At 55.7% G+C, this 21,609-nt stretch overlaps 1 protein-coding gene across 1 annotated transcript in view; it reads left to right on the top strand.

Moving 5' to 3' along the window:
* MN1 (MN1 proto-oncogene, transcriptional regulator) overlaps positions 1-20,463 on the top strand; it is a 47,484-nt gene extending 27,021 nt beyond the window's left edge. Inside the window, exon 2 of the mRNA XM_039225850.1 lies at positions 17,467-20,463. Within this exon, the coding sequence (XP_039081781.1) occupies positions 17,467-17,648 (182 nt within the window). The 3' untranslated portion in view covers positions 17,649-20,463. The remainder of the gene's footprint in view (positions 1-17,466) is intronic.
* The last annotated feature ends 1,146 nt before the right edge of the window (positions 20,464-21,609 follow it).

Genomic DNA, 21,609 nt, shown 5'->3' with positions numbered 1-21,609 from the left:
ACCTCGTTGACTCCTCAAAACCACCGTGGCAGTTAGTTAACCTGCCTTGCTCCCATCTGATGGATGAGGAAACTGAGGCCCAAGAGGTGAGCTGGCTTGTCCAAGAGCACACCACCAGGAAGTGGCCAAACAGGAATTCATCCACAGCCCATTGCTCCTCGACGGCGCGCAGCTCTCTCTGCCTGCGGTCCTTTGGGACCCAGTGGCCTGTTGTGTAAAGTGGGGGCAGTTGAGGGGTTGGTCCAACACGCCCGCCTGCAGGGTTGTCCTAGGGGTACGTGGCTGTCATGCTGTGGAACATTTCCCACGCGCGTACAGTTGGCCCTCACTACGTCATCATCACCTGATTACCTTACCCGTTGCCTGTTCGGGGCCCTCTCCCTTCTCCTGCCTCCTTTTTTTCACCCCAGCTCCTTGGGAAAGCAAATGGTAACAAAGTGAATTAATTTCATGTAATTATCCCTGATAAAATTAAGTATTACTTGCAATTAGTCTTGGGCAATTTCTCTACCGAGAGGCGGCGAAACAGTGGGATAAAAACAGGCTGGGCTGGTATCCACTGGGCCAGGCCCTGGGCCTGCGGGCGGCTGGGTGTGCGCGGCCCGTGAAGGTCCCCTCACTGGGCTGTAAGCCCGCGGCGGTGAGCTCTCCCCAAGGCCAAGGCTGAGAGAGCGCGGGGTGGGGGCGCGCTGGCTCAGAGGCTGCGTACGCCCCTCTCCAATGTCCTCACTTTATATCCGAGGAGCCTCAGCGAGTAGCACGGGACTTGGTATTTCCAACAGGTCTGATGCGCGTCGTGTCCCTCCTTCCCTGAAGATCCCTGCATTCGACCTCCAGAAATGGAATCCAGACTGTCGTGGCTTCTGCCCAGCCGTGCGTGGGACTTTGGACCCATCACCGCCCTTCCCCGAGCCTTGGTTTTTCATTTGTCCAAGGGGGGTAATTTTGCCCATTCAGTGAGTTAGTGTTAGGGGTCAGCAAACATTTAGTGTCAAGTAATTGTGGCTGTGCGGGCCGTTTGGTCTCTGTCGTTTCTACCTACCCTCGCTCTTGTCATGCAAAAGCAGGCATGGTGTGTGTGGTACAGAGAAGCCGCTCAAGAAATGCAACCAGTTTATTACTGTTTTCTGGACTCGAAATTCCTTTCACGGCATATTTAAGTAAAAGTTAAGACCAGGTTTGTACTGTCAAGTGTGGCTGATAAAGGATGATAATCCTTCTTCACTGCGGATACAGCGTCTATACACATTTTTGAGTTCTTTGACTGAGGCAGGACCTCTTACCTGCCATTTCAGGGAAACTAAGCCCAGGGAGCAGAAGTGCCTTGTCCAAGGTCATGATGCCGGGAAAAGGCAGAGGTGGGACCTGGGCGCACACCTCATTCTCTGCCAGGCCCAGGGCTGCCTGGGAGGGCTCTGGATGCCAGGTATCAATATAGGTTATGCTCACCCTTTTAGTGAATGTGTGACCTTGGGCGGGTCCCCTTGGCTCTCTCAATCTCCCTTTACTCGTCATCTGGAAAATGGAGATAACAATGCACACATTATAGAATTGAGGAAGGCACTAGAGTAAATTGAGGCTTGGGGGGTCCGTGTAGCGGGTGATCAATACAGAGGTTGAATCACTGTTATTACTGCTATTTTGTGTCCTCGGTCACAGCACATCTAGGCACTCTTTGAGGATTGTGGACTTTGGCCGTCCAGAGCCTTATTTCCCTGGGCCTCAGTTTCTCCCTGTCTGTGATTACACAAGGTCAGGTTTATAGATTGAATATCCCCTGCTAATCCGGATTGGTTCGTTCTGGCTGCCTCAAGTGAGAACGAGTCTGAGGCTGTCTGGGCTCTGGGGAAGGGAGCATCTTGGGCGGTCAGTGAGCAATGCTCTGCTTTGGGCTTCAGGGGAGGTATGTTTGGGTGGGAGTCCCTAGTGGTTGGTAATCCTGGAAAGGGATTCTCCCGGCCCCCGGGTTAGAAACTTCTATAGAAACTGCTATTGGAAAAATGATGGAGTTTGCCTTTTGTAAGAAACCCAGTTGACACAGGTTGGGACATTGTAGATTGTGATTCTAGACCAGTGCCGTCCGATGGAACTTTCCAGGATGATGGAGATGTGATATGTCTGCCCCGTCCGGGATAGTGGCCACCGGCCACAGAGGGTTGCTGTTGCAGCATGGTTCGTCATGAATGAGGAATTGATTTCTTTTTTATTTTTTCATGTTTATTTACTTTCCAGAAAGGGAGAGAGAGACAGAGTATGAGTAGGGGAGGGGCAGAGAGAGAAACACGGAATCTGAAGCAGGCTTTAGGCTCTGAGCTGTCAGCATAGAGCCAGATGTGGGGCTTGAACACTCAGACGGCGAGATCACAACCTGAGCCGAAGTCGGACGCTTAACCGACTGAGCCACCCAGGCGCACTGAGGAATTGATTTTTAAATTTAAGAAGCGACATGTGGGGCGCCTGGGTGGCTTAGTCGGTTGAGCATCCAACTTTCGCTTAGGTCATGATCTCGCGGTTCGTGGGTTCGAGCCCCGCGTCGGGCTCTGTGCTGACTGCCAGCTCGGAGCCTGGAGCCTGTTTCAGAGTCTGTGTCTCCCTCTCTCTCTGACCCTCCCCTGCTCACGCTGTCTCTCTCTCTCTCTCACCTAGAAATAAATAAAACATTAAAAAAAAAAAAAGAAGCGACATGTGACTAGTGGCTGCCTTATTGGACAGTCCAGTTTTATTTTTTAATTTAATTTAATTTATTTATGTTTTTAACATAATTTATTGTCAAATTGGCCAATATACAGTGTGTACAGTGTACTCTTGGCTTTTGGGGTAGATTCCTGTGGTTCATCGCTTACATTCAACACCCAGAGCTCGTCCCAAAAAGTGCCCTCCTCAGTGCCCACCACCCACTTCCCTCCCCCTCATCCACCCTTGGTTTGTTCTCTGCATTTAAGAGTCTCTTGTGGTTTGCCTCCCTCCCTCTCTGTTTGTAACTATTTTCCCCCTTCCCTTCCCTCAAGGTCCTCTGTTAATAACGTTTCTCAAGATCCACATATGAGTGAAAACATGATATCTGTCCTTCTCGGCCTGACTTACTTCACTCAGCATAACACCCTCAAGGTCCATCCACGTTGCTACACATGGCCAGATTTCATTCTTTCTCATTGCCATGTAGTATTCCATCGTATAGATAAACCACATCTTGATCCATTCATCCGTTGATGGACACTTAGGCTCTTCCGTATTTTGGCTCTTGTTGAGAGTGCTGCTGTGACAATTGGGGTACGTGTACCCCTATGCATCAGCACTCCTGGGTCCATTGGGTAAATTCCTAGCAGTGCTATTGCTGGGTTGTAGGGTAGTTCTCTTTTTAATTCTTTGAGGAACCTCCACACTGTTTTCCAGAGAGTGGACAGCCCAGTTTTAGATGCACAGAGCTCCTGAGCTATGTTATAACAGCCCCCAAGTCCGTGATCTTGTTATACCCCAAGCGTGTCGTGATCTCTGGGTAGGTTGTTGGGTGCAAGCCTGTTGCTTAGCAACAGACAGGCAGTACCGCGCTGCCCCGGGGCATCTGGGAAACCACCTCCAGAGAGAGATTTGCTCCTTTGGGTGAGCTGCACACCTGAGGGCAGGGGCTTTTCCCTAGTGTCCTGCTCCCCTCCCTAGGGGCCCGGTTCCCCAGGGCTCAGACCCTGCAGTGGGTGGGGCCTGGCCTGGGCCAGATGCCCTCATCGGATGGTGTGCATGCTAGCTTCTCCCCACCCTGCGGTACCCCGAGAAACTGGCAGGTGCTTCCAGACTTAGAGTGGGCGGACTGAGAGGAAAGGGAGGGTGGCAGCCCTTTAGGAGAGAGGGAATCTTCTTTTTCTCTTCCCTTCTCCCCTCTCCCTTCTTTTCCTGCCCTCTTCTCCTCTGTGTTTCCAGCGCGCAGCAAAAGTAGCAGAAACGGACATGGAAACGAACTTGACTTCGTCCTGCCTCGGTTGCTCCCTGCTGTGTGCTGTTGGGCGAGTCATCCCCTTCCGTGCACCTGTTTCTGCATCCTTTAAGGAGTAACAGGCCCTCCTTCCATAGTTTAGTGGGATCACCCCATGCAGGAATGGACAGGAAACTTCTAGAACAGTGTCTGGGATGGGGTCCCCTTCCCTGAAGAAGAAAGAAAAGCAGAGATGGTGTGGGTTCCGGAAGGTTACTCACCAGATTCCCATGCCTGGTGTCCACTTGAAAACTCATCACAGAGGTTGTCTGAGTGGGTTCAGGGCTCGGGGCCAGGAGGCAGGAGGGGTGGGCTGGGTGGGGGCGTTGGTTGGGAAAGGGGTCTTCCTGGGTAGTCATTCTCAGGTGGGAGGGAATATCTGGAATTTGTCAGCGGATCCCTGCCACTCCCCGCCAGCTTTTCTTTCCGTTGAAAAGGCACCTGCGTTTTGTGGCTTCCTTGCTCACGAGCAGGGGCTAAAATAAATGGGGAGAATCGTAGCCTCCAGACTTGGAAGGAAGTGTGTTCGCTGGGTTGGGGGTCTGGAAGGAGGTGGATATAATTCCCCGTTGCCAGATAATAGTCTGTGAGGGGACGTGGCCCCTCTAAGTAAACTTTGGGGTCAGGGTCTGTGGGAAAACCTCCTAATGAAGGCTTGCTTCCTGGGCACTGGGAAGCCTTGGAAAGTTCTTATTCAGGTCTGTCTGGAGGCTGGGGTGATGTGGTTTAAGCTTCCTTATTTTAGTGATTCTTTAGGGTCTATTTCTGCCCCTAGGAATTGATGCAGTCAGCACACACGGGTTGAGGGCCTACTGTGTGCTAACTGCCAGGCCCAGAGTGGTGATTAAGGGACACTAGGCTCCGACTTCATGGAGCTCATATTCTAGGGGCTGGTAGAGGGTAGGACACTTAGGAGGGGTCAGGGTTAGCACCAGGTGTTACAATACAGGGCCCTTTGGAGTCCACTGAGGGGCTTGGAAAGACCTACCTGAGGAAGAGGCGGGAGAGTCAGCTGAGCTGAAGGGAGGGGTGACAGAGTGGCCCGGAAGGAGGGGCGAGCAGGCAGGAGCGGTGCCCCGCAAACCCCACTGTCAAACCTTCCGGATGGACAGATGACCGAGTGCTGGCTTGGCAGGCAGGAGCCGTCTGGTCGAGTCACACTTCTGCCCCTGACTTGCTCCTCTCCAGCCTCAGTTTCTCCAGTCTTACAGCACAGCTAGCCCAGCCTTCCTAGGGTCCTGTCGGAAAACCGCAGGGACAAGGGGGTGTGGGCTCTGCCATGGTGGTGGCCCCCACGTTCCCTGCAGAACCCATACCCTACCTTCTTCCCAGGTCAGCCCCAGAGACTCACTCTGGGTGGTGCAGGCCCCACTGGGGACCCAAAGGGCTGAGCCAAGCACCCCTCCCATCCCCGAGGTACAGCTTAGCCAGCCTTTCCCATCGGTCCGCAGCGCCATTTGGGGTGGGCAGTACCACTCTTCAGGTCACAGAATCACAAGCCTGGTGGTAGGGAATTCCTGCCACTTACTAAAGGGAACGACAGCCCAGAGAGGGTGAGTGGTGCACCGGAAGTCACACAGCCAGCTTCTGGCAGAGCTGGGCCCTGGTTTCCCGAAGCAGGGGAGGGAGGGAAGGGAAGTAGGGGTGGCAGGCACCGCTCACCTCAAAAGCGTAGGCCGGACCTGCCAGAGCCCTTGGATGCTGGGAGCTGAGGATGTGTGTGCCAGCTGCCCGGCATGCAGGGGCTCTGTTCTCCATTGTTTTGATGGGAGTGACCGGCAGGCTCCCCCCAAACCCAGACCAGCATCCGCTCTTCCTCCCGTCTCTCTCCCCCAGGCCAGGCAGGTGCCATGGGGGGCTTAGACCATACGGGCTCTGGACTCACGCACACCTGAGTTTGGATTCTGACTCTCTGCTTTCTTGCTGTGTGACCTTGGCTCTGAGAGGATTGCTGAGAGAATAAACGAGGTGAGCCAGTGAGAAGACCCCAGGGCCTGTGCTCTGTCCACTGGTGTCCACTCGGGCCCGCCCATGCCCAGCCTGTCCCTGTCCTTCTGCGAGTGGAGGCCGAGCTGTGACAGCGTCCTCAGGCCGTGCAGGAGTGAGCTCTGGCGGCCCCCATCCCCCATGGCCAGCTGTGGCTGACTCAGTCTGCCTCAGAGAGCCTGCCTTTCTCTTTTGCTAGATTGTCAATACATTCTGGAATGATTTTATGTTTGTTGATTTTTGGGAGAAAGAGAGTGAGCAGGGGAGATGCGGGGTGGGGGGTGGGGGGGTGGGGACAGAGGATCCGACGTGGGCTCTGTGCTGACGGCGCGGAGCCTGACGCGGGGCTCGGACTCACGAAGAATGAGATCATGACCTGAGCTAAAGTTGGATGCTCAACCGATTGAGCCCCCCAGGCGCCCCCGGAACAATTTTTTAAAGATAACAATCCCAATCTCCCAGCACCCCAACCAACATTTGAATGTTGTGTTCATTTTTAAATAGGAAGGCAGGGAGGTGGCCTGAGAAGGAATGTCGCTGTGTGAGTCTTCAGAGATCAGCAGTGTTGTTTACGTATAAACATGTTTCTAGGGAGCACGTATTGAGCGCCTACTGGGTGCCTGCTTGCTCCTTCCTACTTGCATGAACTTACATAGACAAGTGACCTCATCTCTATAAGCCTCAGTTCAGGGGTCAGCAGACTTTCACTGTTAAGGGTCCTGGAGTAAATAGGTTGGTGGGTTATACAGTCTCTGTCACAAGTACTCAAATCTGCCGTTGTAGCATGGGACAGCCATAGACTAAATCTAAGTGTGTGTGCCTGACTGTGTACCAATAAAGCTTTATTGGTAAAGTGAGACAGTGGGCTGGACTTGATCTGTGGGCTGTAGGTTGCTGACCCTGGCAGGTTCCTGAAAGGGAGTTGAGAGCGTAGAAGGGGTCCTCTGGGGTTATGGTGAGGAGTGAACTCCTGACAGGTATTAACTCTAATGGTTATTGTTAGTATTGTGGTATTCATTCTCCCGGCTCCTCTGCCCAGTGGGTGTACTGTCTCCTTCCACACATGGGGAAACTCAGATGCAGGGAGATCAAGGAACTTTCCCTCAACCCTTTTGCTCACCACTGGGTGATCCGGGATGTGTGTCTTTTTGTGCCTCAGTTTCCCCTCCTGTATTCTCAGAGAGGATTTGTTGATGTAAATGCACAGGGCACAATGTTCACCTCTGTTGCGTGGAAGGGAGGTAGAGGTATAGAGAGGTGGACTGGAGTCCCTTGTAAAGGTCATCAGCTAAGACATGGCAAGGCTGGACTGGGTTTCTTGGGGACCCGGGTTACAGGCGTCTGACTCAGAAGATGTGGCCCCCCTCAGTTGGACCAGAGCTCTCCCAGAGTGCCATTCTCTTGTGGGTGGGATCAGACCCCACCACCTTGTTTAGAGGTGTGGAACACAAAGGACCTTGTCCCCAATGGAATGTGTTTCTAAGTCAAATGTCCCATGCTAAGGCCAAAATGGATGAGGTACAAGCTTCTTACTCATTTTGACAGATTCCTGACATCCCTCTCCAGCTCACAAGCCTGCTTTGGCTCCCTTCTGCTCTCAAAGACAGAGCCACTTCCTGGGGTCCCCAAGGTCCTCTGTGACTGACTTCATTTGAACTTTGCAGGTTTCTCTTCCTCCCTGCCCCTCACGCCCCGAATCAGGGCCCCTGGGCTGGCTTGTTGTTCTTCCTAGACGGTCATAGCACCGGCCTGGAGCTCACCTCTTGCTTCTCTCGCTGCAAAGCTTTATATTCATCCTTAAGTCCCCCTTTATGCCCTTTACTCTGCAAATTCTTCCCAGATCCCCTCCTGTCCCTGGACCCACGACACAGGCCAGCCTTTTGCTGTGGGAGCGACTATGCTCCGTTTTGCACTTGTGTGTTTGCTGAGTATCTCTCCCTCCGTCTGAGAACGCTCGTCGGGGTGCTGGGGGCTCTGTGCTGGGATCACTTTTCTGAGTCCAGCACCCCGCGTCCAGCGGGGTGCACCTGTTCAGCTGTGGCGCTTTGGCCCAGCGCCCTGCTGTTACTGTTGTCTCGCCACCCCCCCCCCCCCCCACCGCCTCCACTTTCCAGGCTGCCCAAAGAAGGCTCAGGTTTGGAGAATGATTATGGGAATGGGATATCGAGGGTCCTCTGGGTGCCAGGCACTTGGGTACCAGCCCGTTGCCCCTCTCCGCAAGGCAAGGATGACCGAACACATTTTTTTCAGGTGAGGAAATGGAGGCGCAGGGTGTCTGTCTAAGGAGCTGATGCAGGGTCCCACAGCCTGGTGGTGACAGGGCTGGGATTCGAACCCAAGCCTCTGTCTGCAAAGCGCGTGACTCTCCCACGACTGATCCCTATGCAGAGCCCTTCCTCAGGGACACAAAAGCACTACAGGGTGCACAGCCCACCGGCGGCTCCACGTGAGGGGTCACAAAACTCCCGCAGACCCGAGGATGGGTGTGCGGGGCCGGTGTCCCCGAGAGAGCTTCCACCCAAAGCATCAGCACTTTAAAAACGTACTTTTTAAAATTCTGAGTTGTCGCTAAATCCGGCTTCTCCTTCCGTGGGCTGAAAGCAACAAGGTTCGACCTCAACAGGAATGTGTGTGTATATATATCTGTTTTGTTTCAGAAAACAATTGTTGAATGGCCCGCCGCATGCCAGGCAGGGTGCCGGGGGCTCGGGGAGGTGTCTGCCCTGACGCTGGGTGCTCCCAGCGCACGGGTAAACACGTGGGAGCTCAGAGAGGGGCAGTGCCCTGCCCAAGGCCACCCAGCACTGGGTCCGATGCCAGGGGGAGAAGGCGAGAGGGAACAGAGTGTGGGAAGCGCTATGCGGAGATGGGGATGGAGAGGGTCTCAAATGTAGTAATTCGCCTGGAGATGCTGATAGCAGCATCCGTCCCCCGGTTGTGCTTGGTGCCTGGCAGGGCGCTAAGTGCTCTGCTTGCGTTGCCGCTGGCCCTTCCGGTGGTTTTCTCAGAATACCACTGCCTCCGTCCCCATTTCATGGGTGAGGGAACAGGCTGGGGAGGCTCATGTCCCCAAGGCCGAGGCTGAAACCTGGCGCTTTGGATTCTCCGGGCAGTGAGTGGTCTTCCTGCTCCGGGCTCCTTGCTGCACACTGTGGGCACTGTCAGAGGAAGAGGCAGGCTGCGGCGTCGGCCTGCACCCCCCCTCCCCAGCCTGTCATGTCTCTGCAGCACACAGGCCAGGAGTGGCCCGGGGGATGCACTAGCTGCCTCTGTCACAGGTCACTGGCTGTGTGGCCGGAGGCGCCGGGAGAAGGAGCCTGATCAGAGGCTCGGGCTGGGGTGAGGGGCCTGCCCCGTGCGTCCTGTGGAGTCTGGCCCTCCTGTGCCACCCTGTCTCCTCCTCCAGGGCTGGGGACGGTCCCCGGCATTCGGCCCCCGCCCCCCTGCTCCCTCCCAGCGCTCGGCAGCCTGGTCCCCGCAATGCCCTTGCTGCTTCGCCTCAGTGGAGCCCTCAGCCAGTTCTCAATCTAAGTGACAGCTGCCCTCAGCCAAGTCAACTCCAATTAATTTCCGAAGGCTTCCGGGGGCCTGGCTGAGCCTCGCACCAGACTCTGCTGCCCCCCCCGCAGGGCAGCCGAGCCCCCTTTTCCGTGCCCTTGGAAGGTGGGGCCTCACAGGGTCCCTCCTGATCAGTGGGGGTGGGGGGAGCCCCCTGCAAGCTCTGTGTCGCCCCCTCCGATGGGGCTACTGTGGAGATGGGACAGGGCCTCAGGTGTCGTACTTGGCCACTCTGCCACCCGGGTTGTTCTCATCCCATCTGTGAGTCTTAGGGCCCTTCCCCAAAAAGTGAGCATTCATTCCCGGAAAGATGGGGAAGGAGGGAGGGAGGGAGAAAGAGCACCGGAGACTGGGAGAGAGACAGAGAACAAGGGAGATTGAGAAAGAATAGGGCGTGGGTGTTGAAAGAGGGAAACAGAAGGAGAGAACGGGGTAGGGGGTGGGGACGGGGGAGGTAATCTCTGCCACCCTGGCTGGGACATTTTACTTTTTCCTGTGACTTTGATGAGCCCATACACATTTGGCATCAGACAGACCTGGGAGTGACCCTGGCTCGGCCGCTGGCTAGCTGTGTGACCGTGGTCAGCAGTGCCCCTCTCTGAACCTCAGTCTCCTCCCCTGTGAAATGGGCTGGAGCATCGGGCCCTCTCTGCCCAGGTGTTGGGGTCATCGGATGAGATGTAGGCTGAGGCCCGGCCCGCAGGAGTCTGAGGTCAGTGCTCATTCCTCTTAATGACCCTGGAGCTCACAGGACTGAGGACATGGGCGTGGTCACCTTTTTCCTTCCCTCATTGTCTCAGTGACACATTGCTAGAAGTTGTCCTTGAAGGGAGGGCAGAGAAAGGGTAGGGGTGCAGGCAGAGGGCTGGGCTGGGGAGTGGCCGGTCCCTCTGCCTCTGTAAGATGCTGGGGGGCGGGGGGGAGGCTCACTCAGGCTGCCAGCCACCAGCCCTCGGTTCCTGATCCCTGGTTGTGGGCGCATTTTCCCGGGGCTTGCTCAGGCTAAGGTGCCTTAGTTTCCCTCACTTGGGGGGATACTCTCTGCCTACATCGAGTATAAAATCTGATTTCCCCAAAGGAATAAAAAGAGTCAAGGGGGTTGTATATCTATCCACTATCATTCATTCTAGAGAGGTCCAAATAGGCCCAGAAGGGGAGAGCGACTTGCCCAAGGTCACACAGCTATCTTAGAATATTTAACAGATCCTTATCAGGTGGCTTCTGTGTGCCTGGGACCAGAGAGACGGCTGGGATCCTCGCCAGGTGTGTCTGCCCTCAGGGCCCCTAGGCCAGGCTCCTCTGAGAGGGCCTGGACACAGGAGGGATTGTAACCCCTTCTACAGATGGGGAAACTGAGGCTCAGCAAGTCAGGCTTGCCCAAGGTCTTGGAGCTGGTGGGATCCAGATGGGATATGGATCTAGGCTTCAGTGCACACGGAGCCGTGGCTCCCCCAAAGCTGCCGAGGGCAGGGGGGGAGGATTGGCGTGGGGGCGGGACTGCCATTTTCTGGCTTGGCTGGTGGCTCTGTGGACTCACTTTGGGCAGCCCAGCATTCCGTTTGGATTTGCTGTTCCTGCTCTGAGCCCAAAGTGGGTGAGTCCTGGACCCCGTGTACCTCCCTGGAGGAAGTGACACAGCCCAGGGACACCTTGTGGATAGGCAGCCAAAGAGGGGTCCACCTTGGGGGGTGGGGCTCTGCAGAAGGGTTCCAGTTGGGTGGCAGGGGTCCCTCACGTCCCCGGGGGCGGGTTCTTGGAGATGGGCCTTAGGGCTGCTTAGAGATCCTCGTGACGCTGGCTCCCAGTGGGCGACACTCTCTTCCATGGCTTTTGCCTGCTGTGACACCACGTGGCCATGACCTGGGCACCTGCCACTTGCTGGGCACCGGAGAGCCTGGTGTGACTTGGCAAGGAGTGGGGTGCTTCCCCTCGTCCCATTTCACAGGGAAGGAAGCTAAGGCTCAGACAGGGACAGTGATTTGCCCAAGGTCAGCCTGCTGAGGAAGTGCCAGAGACCAGGATGCAGACCATGGTCATCTGGCTCAAAGCCCCCCCACCCCCACCCCCATGACGTTTTTCATCTTTGGCAACTTGTTACAGAGGGTCCCTGAACTCAGGACCCCTCTCTGCCAGGGTGAGACAGATCAGTGCCGGGGGTAACCGGTGCTGTCCTCGCCATTAGGGGGGCTGGGCACATCTGTGAGCAGAGAGAGGGGTCACATACCTCCGAGGAGGGTCCTCAGGGAAACATTGCCAAAAGGCTGACAGCCAGGTACGTGGTGGGAGTCAGCAGGGGTGAGGAGGGGAGGGTGTTCTAGGCAGAAGAAATGTCAGGAACAGGGTTGTGGACGTGGGAAGGATCAGGGCTTTGTTGAGACTCTGAGTCTGGAGGCCCAAGGGGGGAGCAGGCCAGGTTATGTGGAGCTGGGAACTCTATCTTGGGGGCATTGGGGAGCCATGGAAGGTTTAAGCAGGAGAGGGGCCTGCTCTGGTTGATGCTTTAGGAAAGTCACCTGACTCACGGCGGGGGGCGGGGGAATGGGCTTGGGGCAGGCGGGAGACAGTGGGGTGGGGGCCTGGGGGCCTGGACTGGGGGTGAGGGCAGTGGGGCAGGAGAGAAGCGGCTGGATTTTGCAGGGAGCCTCTCCCTCCCCCACCCCCCCACCCCCCCGCCTGGACTCTGGGGCCTGGCCAAGAGTGAAAGGCCATGTTCAATGCCCGGAGCTCGCCGGGCCACTCAGGGAGGTGGGGAACAGGAGCTAGGAGACTCCCAGATGTGCCTGGGCCTCCGGGGCTCCCAGGCCTCAGGACTGAGGCGCCGATGGGACGTGGCCCAACCCTGTGGCTCCCAGGCCTGCTTCTGCTTCCGGGCCCAGCAGCCCAGCCCCCCCCTCCCCCCCCCCCCCCCGCAGCTGAGTGGCAGCTGTCAGACGCCAGTGTCTCCCCTGCCAGGTCCAAATAAAGGAAAAACCAAAATACATTTCCCTTTGTCAGAATCCGGAGAGGGTGAGTCGGGCGAGAGTCATTCGCTATTGTGTTCTGGGGCCCACACTGCTCCTTACATAAGCTGTGAGTTAAAAATACGCACGGAATTCTAATTTGCCTGCTCTGCCTGGGATCACACCCGGGTCCCCCACCCCTTGGTGGGCAGGGGCGGGGCAGGCCCCCTCCCCAGCACCCATGGAGACCATCCATCCGGAGGCCAGTATCCCCTACTGGCAGTCTGAGCTCTGATGCCTCCGGGGCCCTGGGCTCTTGAAGAATAGTGAGTGTAATAATCCTAGGAGCAGCTAACCTTTTGGGGAGGCTCATGTGCTAAAGTCTTTACCCCGAGTTATCTCGATTAATCCTCTCAGAAGCCTGTGAACTTGGTTCCCATTTTATGGCACAGGTTAACACCTTGCTCAGCCCACACCCTGGATTAGCACCCAGGGAGCCCTTGATCTGGGCGTTAGTTGGAGGCCACCCTGACCTCCACAGCCCCCTCCCCCATGCCTCCGGCCTTCCATATGGTGGGCGAGGGGGCGGGGACAGGAGGTAGCCAGGCAGAAGTCCCCGTTCTGAGGGTTCAGGACAGAGCGTAAGTAGTACTGTATTACCAATCCCTGCCCTGGGTGGGGTGGGGAGTGGGAGAGGGGCTGCCCTCACCCGGCTCACGACCCCCGAGCCACGTGCCTCGTCCAAACTGGAACCCAGTCCTGGGGATACTGAGTGCAGAGCAAGACGGCGACAAAGGCAATTTTGCTGGCTTGAAAGAAGAAAACACCCAGCCCCTGCCTGCCGGGGTGACACCCCGGAAGTGAAATGAACAACGAAGTGTCCCCGGGTACACAAAGGCACGGCTTTTGCCCTCTCCCTTGAACCCTGGCAAAAGGGTTGTTGGCCATGCGGAGCCCTGCGGGTCCCCCACTCAGGTGGGGAGGTCGCTGTGTGCCAGGCAGCGTGCTCAAAAGGCTTTTCCACGGGTCATTTCACTTAGTCCCCGTAACCGCCCCATGACCACCAGTCCTGCTGCCCTGTCTTCCGGGGCTGAGGTTCTGGGAGCTCAAGTGATGCTCGCAGAAAGCCTGTGCTCCGCAGCTGGTGGGCGCTGGCGCTGCGGCCCTGCAAGGGGCGCCACATCAGTTACTCGTGAGGTCGTCTCTTGGGCACCGGCTCAGGCCCTCTCCTTCCCTTCGCGGAATTTGCTGACCCCTGTTGCAGCTTGAGGAGGGCAGAAGGCAGAATCCGACGTGGTCTCATGTACATGGCGGGGTGGGCCCAAGGACACCGGTTTCTCGATACCGTGGTCCCATGTTGGTGGCAAAAATGACCAAGTCACGTGCTGCATCGTCAAGGGAGGGGAGCTGAGGAGGGGCTGGAGAGACCAGCTTGGATTTGTGTCTGCGCGTGAAGGGTGCCCAGCATCCCAGCTCCGCGCCTGTGCCCGGGGACTCAGGTGGTCTGACCTGGCCGGGAGTGGGATGTCCTTGGAAACTGCCTGCGGCCCTTTCTTGCTGGGCGGGCATGACATTGGGTCCTGTGACCCAGAAGCTCATCACCTTGTCCCCTGTGCTGTCTGCACAAAGTGAGCACATTCAGGGTGATGTGTTTTAAGTTGATGACACCCCCTGTCTGGAGGATCGACACCCCCCCCCCCGCCACGTGCACATCCCCTCTTTCTCTTGTATGGTCTCCCTGAGCCTCTCTGAGATGGACCTGCCAGGAATCACTATCTCCAAGTCACAGATGGAGAAACTAAGGCTCTGCACATGGGGCCCGCTGCCCAGGTGTAGGGGATCTGGGATTCCACCTCAGCCCCGCCCTCGAGGGTCTGGGACTGAAAGGATTAATCCTAGCTGGTGGTCTGGCTGCAGGTGACCCCTGGGCAGTCGTATGCCCTCTGGGGCTCAGTCTTCCCATCTGTCAAATAGGGGCGAGGGCCACTTCACAGCCTACAGGTCCCAACCGAGCACCTCCTGTGATGGGGTGCTGTGGCAAACAGACAGACCTCCTCCCCTCTGCAGCCAGTCTGACGGGGGAGGCCGATAGCTAACACGTGGAAAATGTGACACTCTGCATGGGTTTCCGCGGTGCGCTGAGTCTCCCCTGACCGGCAACTCCGCGAGGGGTGGTTGTACCTCTGGGTCCCGGCCTGGGGGCCAGCATGCCTGCCACCCCAGGGAGCGGGGAACGAGGGCCTCTCTCGAGCAGGGGCAGGCCCCGACTTGTGGCGGCTTCCGCGGGACGCCGCCACTCAGCAGCCCGGGGGGAGCGGCAGACCTCGGGCGTGCTGGGTCCCCCCAGCTGGAATGAATCCGGAGGGAGGATGCGTTTGGTCATGCTTTGGGGTTTGTCAGGAGCTGAAGAAGAATATTCTCTCTTAAAAATATTCCGCGTGGATACCAGACTCCCTTGCTGGTCTGAGGCAGAGGCTGGGGAATCCTGTGCCCGTACTCTGTGACATTGGGCAAGCCCCTCGCCCTCTCTGGGCCCCAGGTGGGGAGAAGGGGCAGCCAGCTGCTGGGCCTGCGGGGGGACGGGATGAGATCATACATGGACAGGCTGGGCTGTGTGCCTGACACTCCCTCGTAAACCCTCCCCCGTAAGAACGGCTGTCTCTGGCATGGGCGCACCTCATACTGACGAGTCGTCCATAACTTGGGAACAGAGTGTCTCTAGGGAATTTGACCATTTGGGTCAGTCTGGAAACATCGCTGGGCAAACCCAGCTTCCAGAAGGGTTCCCAGGCCTCCGGTGTCTGAGCAAGGGACTTGGGAAATGTTCCTTTATCATGCAGCCTCAGGGGAAGGGAGCTGGGTGTCAGGGCTTGGGCCTAGGTCTCGTCTTTCTTTAGCAGTGCAACCTTTGGCAGGGGGCCTTAGTTTCTTATCTGTAAAATGGGCGCAAGCACTGCTCTGTTGGCTCCTTGAGACGATGTGTACGAAATAAAGTGAGGAAACCCTTGCAGAATTCTCTTTCCTCTCTCTCTCTCTCTCTCTCTCCCCCTCTCTCTCTCTCTTCCTCTCTCTCTCTCTCTCTCAATCTGGCAGATGCTCCCCTCCCCCAATCCAGATCTCACAGTGCTTGGAGCACAATTCCTTTTGTGGGGAGCAGGGAGAGGGGCAAGCTTGGGCTCAGGAGCAGAGGTGCGGGGGCCAGAATCCAGGCCCTCCTGTGCGCTTAGGGGACCCTGAATCTGATGCCTCTAGCTTCCTGGGGTACTCTGTCCCCAGGAAGCCCTGGGTGTGGCATCAGCCGTGCCATCACTACTAACCAGCTTTGACACCTCAGACTCACTTCCCCTTCTGTGAAATGGGAGTGAAGATCCAGTCTCAGGGGCAGGAACGCGGCTAGTCCTAAGGTGGAGACGAGGCATGGGGGCCTCTTGACGGGTGCAGGGACCCCTCACCTCATGACCCCTCCCCAGAAACTAATGATAGTCCCAACAGCCCTGCCTGGGGCTCACTGTCTACGCCAGGCCTTTGTAAGGCCCAAGGGAGGTGACACTGCCCCCACTTTACCAATGAGAAACTGAGGCTCAGAGAGAGGGGGGGGAAGTGGCTGTCCTCGCCGTCCCCTCCAGGAGGAGCCGCCTGATCTGTGGCGCTGGCTCCATGGCGGGCATGTAGTAGGGACTCCGTAAAGGCTCATTAGCTGGATGAATGAAGGAAGGAGCGAGGCAGAGTCCTCCTCAGCCCCAGCTCCTCCCCACATGCCGGGTGAGCCGGGTGGCTCTGGCCTCTAGGGTGGGAGCCCAGTTAGTCACAGCCTGGCCCATTCTCTGGGAGGCTTTTCTCTGCATACCACGGCTTGGCTCCCAGGGGAGGCCTCCCCCCTAATCCCGGAGGGCGGGCTGGGCGGGGCTACTCCTGCCTGGCACAGGGCCCCGGGGAGGGCGGGCCGGTCACGGAGTTCAGTATCTGGGTGCGCTCCCTCGGCCAGAGCTGGGCCCCCACCCCCAGTTCCAGCTCTGGTCACTTCTTTGGAGTCAGGAATGTACCACCAGCCCGTCTTCAAGCCCAACTCTGCCCCTTCCTGGCTGTGTGACCTCGGGCAGGTCGCCTCCCCCCCCAAGTCTGAGAGTCAGGCTCTAAAAACGGGGGGCAAAGAGAGTAGTCATGGACACGTCGTAGGTGTCAGAACAGAACCATCGGTCACTTGGCAGCAGTCATTATCAGCCTCCGAAATGACTGTCCATTCCTTCCTTGCCCGAGAACTCCCAGCTCTTGCTCTCTTTGAGTGTAATTCATACTAAGTTATGAGTGGTTGTCAGACTTCCTTTCCCCTCAAGTCTGTCTCACCCAGACCTCACTATGATCTGTGGTGTTTCTGGTGCTGTGTGACTGAGAAGGAGATTGAAGGGATTGTCACCCCATTACCGCAAGTCCCTTCATGAAGCAGCTGGGGGTGGGCAAAGGGCACTGGCTGGAGCAGTTTGGCGCTGTTTCAGGAAGTCCTCCGCAAGCGTCTGTCCAGAGGATGACAAGAGAATGAGCTGTGTTCTGGACCCTGACAGCCCTCCCCTCCACCCTTTAATAATTGTAGCTGACGAACTCCTACATATACTTCAATGCCCAGTTTAGTTACCCCTCCTCCAGGAAGCCTTCCCCACTTATTCTCCAGCTAATCTTTTGAGAACTCTAATCTATCAGAGAGGGCAAACCCTGCCCAGTTCTCCCATTTCCCGAGAGGGGACACCTGACACTGAGCCAGGGGCCTACCCTTGGCCGAGATCTCCCAGCCACGTCAGAGGCAGCAGTGGGGGGATTTGAACCAGACACCTCTAGATCTCCTCAGACTGTCTTCGGGCAGGAAAAGAGGGCCTGCGCGGTGCCTCTCTTCCCGGGCATGCCTCTCCCACTCTGCCCCCCACCCCTCCTTAGGGCCTCCCAAAGAGGAGCGAAGAGGAGCGAGTTACGAGTTGGTAACATTTCGGAGCAAGTTGGTAACATTTCTTCGTTTTCTCTCTGCAGCCCATGACCTCCCTGCAAATAAGGCCTCAGCCACCCAGCCGGGTAACCACTTGCAGTGCCTGTCTGTCCACTGCACAGACGACGTGGGCGATGCCAAGGCCCGAGCCTCCGTGCCCACCTGGCGGTCTCTGCACTCCGACATTTCCAACAGATTCGGGACTTTCGTGGCCGCCCTAACTTGAATTAGAAATGCCCCTCCCCTCCCAGGCCCTTTCCTCTCCCCTCCCCTCCCGCCCTGGGCCCCCTCCTCCCCAACCCACCCTCCTGTTGATTTGAAAGGGCCACTATTGCTGAGTGGATGATTTTTTTTTTCCTAGGTTGGTACCTGCTTAGTGGCATATGGACCGGAAAGGGTTAATTTAAAGGGGAAAAAAAAAAGCCTCAAAAAATTTTTTTAAAAAAGAAACTCGTCTGCCACAGTATGTTACCAGTGTTAACCCTTCTGCAGTTAGCAAACTTTTGCTTCAGCCTTTTTCCTGCTAGATAATTCCCGTTTTTCTGTAATCTTGGCATACGTTTTTAGATGACCTCTTTCCTTGTTTTATTTTCATGCTGCTGTATGCCCAAGTGTCGTTATTTCATAATAAGACAAGAGTTACTTTCTTTTTTATTCTCTTTTATTCTTCTTCCTCTCCCCACCACCATCCCCCCCCCGCCTTTTTTTTTTTTTTCTTTTTGCTTTGTTCACTGCTTATTAAAGTGGAAATCCTGGAGAATAGTAGTTCTGGAAGATTGCCGGGTGAAAGTCAAATTGTCATCACGATATTATATATTGACACCCAACTGTCACCAGTCAGACAGGAGCCAAACAATGAATGCCCCCCTTAGGTATTCTGCCCGGGGTTTTGTTTTGTCTGTTCCCTAAGAAAACAGAGAGAGAGATTATTTTCGTTCCTACAAACACACGCTCAGCTCAGCTCTGTTCTGTCTTCTGCCGGAAGCTGTCCTCCCTGCAACCGAGGTGGTGATGTGTCCAGCCCGCTCAGTGGGAAGGAGTCGGAATGTTCCACAGTGCTGTTTTCTCTCCTTTTCTGGGCCTCCGTGCAAACAGCCAGACTCTGAATTTTCACGCTATGCTAAGCAGCCCTCGTGTGCGTGGGGGATGGGTCCCTTCCAGCTTGCGAGTCTCTGTGGGCTCCTGGCTCGGCCCGGCTGGGGTCGTGGGTGCCCAGGTTAGGGGAGGATCACTTCCTAGCCCTTGACCTTTGCCGACAGCTGTTCCCATCCAGGCGTCGTGCGAGGAAGGAGGTGGGTATCTCCCTCACCTCTCCCATTCTGTCCCCACCTCCCCATCTATTTTTTTCCCCTCCAACCTGGGCAACCTCCCATTTTGCCAGGGCGATGAAGGAGCCCTCAGGCTCAGCCCGCCAAGCCCCCCCCCCCAACTTCTCTGAACATGAGTGTATTTTTCTGCAGGGGTTTGCAGGCTCCTGCGGTTTATAGGAAGGAAACAATGAATATAACCAATAACTTTGATTCCTGGGCCTTTTTCTGTAAGCCCAGAATACCCCCATCCCCACCTTTTGATTTAATCTCACCGTGTTGCAAAACGAGAGCCACGTCCCATGCACCTCGCCAAGAAATAATCTCTCAGAGCTAAGATGGTGGGGGGAGCGGGGGGGGGGGTGGCCAAGTGAGTGGCATCAGAGAGCGCGGCACCTGGACCTAGTCAAGGACCCAGAAGGGCAGTCACTGGAAGCCCAGGGTTAGCAGGCGGGCACCTTTGGCTGCTGTGGATGCCTGCGAAAGGCTTGTGTGACCTGGGGGGCTGTGGGGGTCACATGGATTCCAAGGTGGGCCAGACAAGAAGTGGCTGATAGCCCTTCCCCCAAATCAGTGTCTCCCCTATCTTACTTCCATTTTTCTTCCAGAGCAAGTCTTACTCAACGCTCTGTTTTGAGCCTTGCGCCCCCTCCCCTCTGCCCCCAGGTCCCCAGAGTTCACAGACCTGGCTTTTTTTTTTTTTTCCAGCAAGTGATCTGAAAGCTTGGGGCTCTCCATACAACACCCACATTGTTTATTTCAAAGAACTTTTCAGCCAAGGGAGAAGAGTGTCCTCTCGCTCTTTCCCCTCCCCCTCTTCTTCCCTGTGGTGGGGAGGGGGGCCCTTTTGGCTCGGATCTTGAGTCTGGAAGGTCTTTGCACAGGCTGTCTGATCAGAGGCCCCTGCCCAGCTGGCCCCCCACAGAAGGCAGGCAAAAGCAGGGCGTGTGAATTGATCAGCCAAGAGAGAGAAGGTAGAGAGAAGGTGTGAACTGGTTCTGGCCCCAGAGGAAAGGAAAAGCGAATGTCCCCCTTCCCTGGGCTGCAGGAGAATCAGCCACAGTGTGAGCCTCTAAAAGCTCTGCAACCCCTCTCATTCCGCCACGTACAACAGTTTGAAAGCTGCATCGTTTTATTGTATTTTTTAAACAGGGATGATTTCTCCTTAATTGCTTAAGGCCGGGGAGCCAAGCATCTTGACTTGCCGTGCGTTGAGTTCGTTAGCACCTGGCCATCAGCTCATGGTCCTCGATGTCGGAAACCCCTGAAGTTCTCAACTGCCTCGCTCCCCACGACCCCAGAATGGAACAGCTTTAAAAATAGCCTTAAGCAAAAGGATGTTATTTCATTAAATTTGGTTTAATGGAAAGAATCAAAGCAAATTAAAAACACACCCAAACCATGAGACTCCAAACACTGGTAATCGGTACTGCATAGCAAACTTCTTTTCGGGGGGAAAGGAAACGAAAACGTTATTGCACATGTAAAATAGGAAATCTTAACTCTACTGTGTGCTAGGCAATCCTGTAATCTTTTTTGACTCTTAAAAGAAATTCATTTCTGAAATGCTTGGTTGGAAGACTGTGACAATAGCTCATGAAATTGAGTGTTATTTTTTTCTTTCTTTTTTAAAAAAATATGTAAAGTGCAGTCTTCTGTATTCATGCATATTGTATATACCTGTATATGTTTTCCTGAGCAGCTAAATAACAATAAATATGACGTTAATGGTGACTGCGGAACGTTTGTGGGCGGGGCCTTGCTTGCTTCTCTCCGCCCCCTCCCGTTTCCATAGGTCTGTTCCAATCAAGTTCCGTGGGGGGATGGAGTGCAGGTCAGGGTGCTGCGGGGCGTGTGTGCACGCGTGTGTGTGTGTGTGCGTGCATGTGTGGGTGTGGGCATGCGTGTGTTGGTGCTATTCTAAGTTGGGTCATCTCTGAGTTTCTGAGCCCGGGCACTACTGATTCTTGGGCTGGATAATTCTTCAGGGTGGGGTTGTCCTGTTTAGCAGTATCCCTGACCGCCACCCACTGGAGGCCCGCAGAACCTCTTCCCTCCCTCTGTCCCCATCAACCCCCAAAACATGCCCAGACGTTGCCCCATGGTCCCCTGGGACCGAGGACCCCTGGTATCTGATGAGTGCGGGAGGGAAGGGGCAAGGAGAGACCACCCAAGTGGCTTTCCTGTGGTTATTCTTTGGGGTCCCAGTCTTGAATTCGGGTCCCAGGAAGCTTTGGAGACTCCCACTTCCTCTTCTTCCTCATCTATGAAGTGGGTCGAACTTGTGGAGTTCCAGGAGAGGACGCATGTGGACCCAGCAGGTGGGAGGGCTCCCGGTGCATCAGTGCCTTGCGTCGCCTTCAGAGCGGGCACAGCCGACAGCGTTTTGGGGTCGGGCAGTCCTGGGCTAACAACCGTGGGCTGTGGGCAAGTGGTTTAAACCTGGCCTCCACTTTCTTGTCTCAGAAATGGAGCAAACACCAGCTTGAAGGTTACCACGTGCACCAGCCCCATTCCAGGCCGCCCTGTGGGCAGCAGCTTCATTCTGGTACCTGCAGCCTCAGACTCTAGGTCATTGCAAAACATTAGTTTGCAAAAGGGGGTGGGGTGGGGTGGAGAGAGAGTAAATTGACAGTTAAAAGTGAAATATGCCCAATCGCCCATGGCAGTATTAGGGATGAAAGTCTCTCTGTGAGATTCATGACTCCCATGTGGGGGGTTCAGGGAGGGTTTCCTTCAGCAGGTTATGTCCAGACAGGGTTTTGAAGGGTGAATAGGAGTTCGTCTTATTCACCCCAGCATATAAATTGACCCTAATTGGGCAGAAACTTTGTTGTACTTCTTCCTTTCATCTTTTCAAAGTTTCTTTATATATGCAAA

Source organism: Hyaena hyaena, unplaced genomic scaffold, assembly GCF_003009895.1.
Source record: "Hyaena hyaena isolate Hyena2069 unplaced genomic scaffold, ASM300989v1 scaffold_19, whole genome shotgun sequence".
In the NCBI taxonomy this organism is placed as follows: Eukaryota; Metazoa; Chordata; class Mammalia; order Carnivora; family Hyaenidae; genus Hyaena; species Hyaena hyaena.
This window is presented reverse-complemented; position numbering and strand designations above follow the sequence as displayed.